The sequence below is a fragment of the Galeopterus variegatus genome, unplaced genomic scaffold (assembly GCF_000696425.1).
Source record: "Galeopterus variegatus unplaced genomic scaffold, G_variegatus-3.0.2 Scaffold6011, whole genome shotgun sequence".
Lineage (NCBI taxonomy): Eukaryota > Metazoa > Chordata > Mammalia > Dermoptera > Cynocephalidae > Galeopterus > Galeopterus variegatus.
This window is the reverse complement of record NW_007732122.1, coordinates 36,463-37,992: the sequence shown is the minus strand read 5'-3', so window position 1 is coordinate 37,992 and position 1,530 is coordinate 36,463. Positions and strand designations below refer to the sequence as shown.

At 46.6% G+C, this 1,530-nt stretch overlaps 1 protein-coding gene across 1 annotated transcript in view; it reads right to left on the bottom strand.

Annotated features, from left to right (window-relative positions):
• Nucleotides 1–1,530, bottom strand: part of RELL1 (RELT-like 1) — a 40,319-nt gene that overhangs the window by 23,904 nt on the left and 14,885 nt on the right. The window contains exon 5 of the mRNA XM_008590345.1: nt 343–400. Coding sequence (XP_008588567.1) covers nt 343–400 — 58 coding nt within the window. The remainder of the gene's footprint in view (nt 1–342; nt 401–1,530) is intronic.

Here is a 1,530-nt window from a genome sequence, read left to right as displayed (position 1 = left end):
GTGCCTTACTTCTCCGCATCGTTGTTCTCTAACACAACAGTTCTCAGCCAGGGTTGATTTTCCCCCCAGAGGACACTGACAGTGTGTGGAGATATTTTGGGTTGTCACACCTTGGGGGAAGGGGGCGGTGCTCTGGCATCTCATGAGTGGAGGCAAGGGATGTTGTTAGACATCCTACAATGCAGAGGACAGTACCCCATGACAAAGAATGATCTGGCCCGAAATGTTAATAGTGCCAAAGCTGGGAAACCTGCTCTAGCCGTACAGCATTTTTCAAATGGCATCATATCTGAGCAAACAACTGAAAAAAATGTCCCATTACATGGGAGGAGGAGCACTCACCTTTCAGGATCACACACACTGTTATCTGCTACCATTGCATTTAAAACAGCAGCATTTGCTAAGGAATAAAAATAAAATTAAAGAATTAAAATAGAAGAAATGAGTAATCATAGAATTATCACAGCAGAAAAGCTGTTGGAAAAACACCTAACTCAGTTCCTTCAGTTCCCCGGTGNAAACTTATGGTGCACAGCTCACACAGGATGCAGAAAAAGATCCTTCTTCCTTTCCATGTATTGTCCCAATTTCCTTTCCAGGCCCTTCTTGCTACTGCCCACAGCACACTCTCTGGACACCCCAGACCAAACCTTTCCCAGGGGCATCCTACACTTTTGTGATCCAGTGCCTTTTCTCCTGGATTTTCTTCTGCCTACCACCAGCCCCCGCCTCTCGTCTCCACTTCTTACACAGCTGGTTCAGATGGCACCTCTTCCGTGAACATCCCTGACCTCCCGCTGGCCTCCCAGAGCCCCCAGAGCCTCTGGTACACAAGTCTCCACTCCCCACTAGACTAATTCCTCCATGGCAAGGACCTGTGAATGCCCAGCTCTGGCACAGTACCCAACACACAGTGGCATTCTATAAATGCTCCTCGTTGGACAAATGGAAAATTATATAAAAATGTAGTTATCTGTAATTAATGATGAAGGAATAGGATGCTCAACAACCACAACCTAAAACCAGTAATACAAAAATAGAACTTAGCTGGTATCCCCAAACCAGCCTGGTCATTCCTTTAGTGATCATCGTTCATGGTGGTCTTTCAATGCCTGAGGTACCAAACTTGTATTCTTTATAGTAACCCAATGAAGCTGGTACAATGATTATCTCCATTTTATAGATGATGGGACTTGAGCTCAGAGTGGTCACCTTGCCCCAGAACAGGCGGTCAATAAGTGGCAGAGTTTGTCAGACTGAACAAAGTCCCCCAATTCCAAGGCTGCGTTCTTGCTCTTAACCTCTGTGCCTTACTTCTCCGCATCGTTGTTCTCTAACACAACAGTTCTCAGCCAGGGTTGATTTTACCCCCAGAGGACACTGACAGTGTGTGGAGATATTTTGGGTTGTCACACCTTGGGGGAAGGGGGCGGTGCTCTGGCATCTCGTGAGTGGAGGCAAGGGATGTCGTTAGACATCCTACAATGCAGAGGACAGTACCCCATGACAAAGAATGATCTGGCCCGAAAT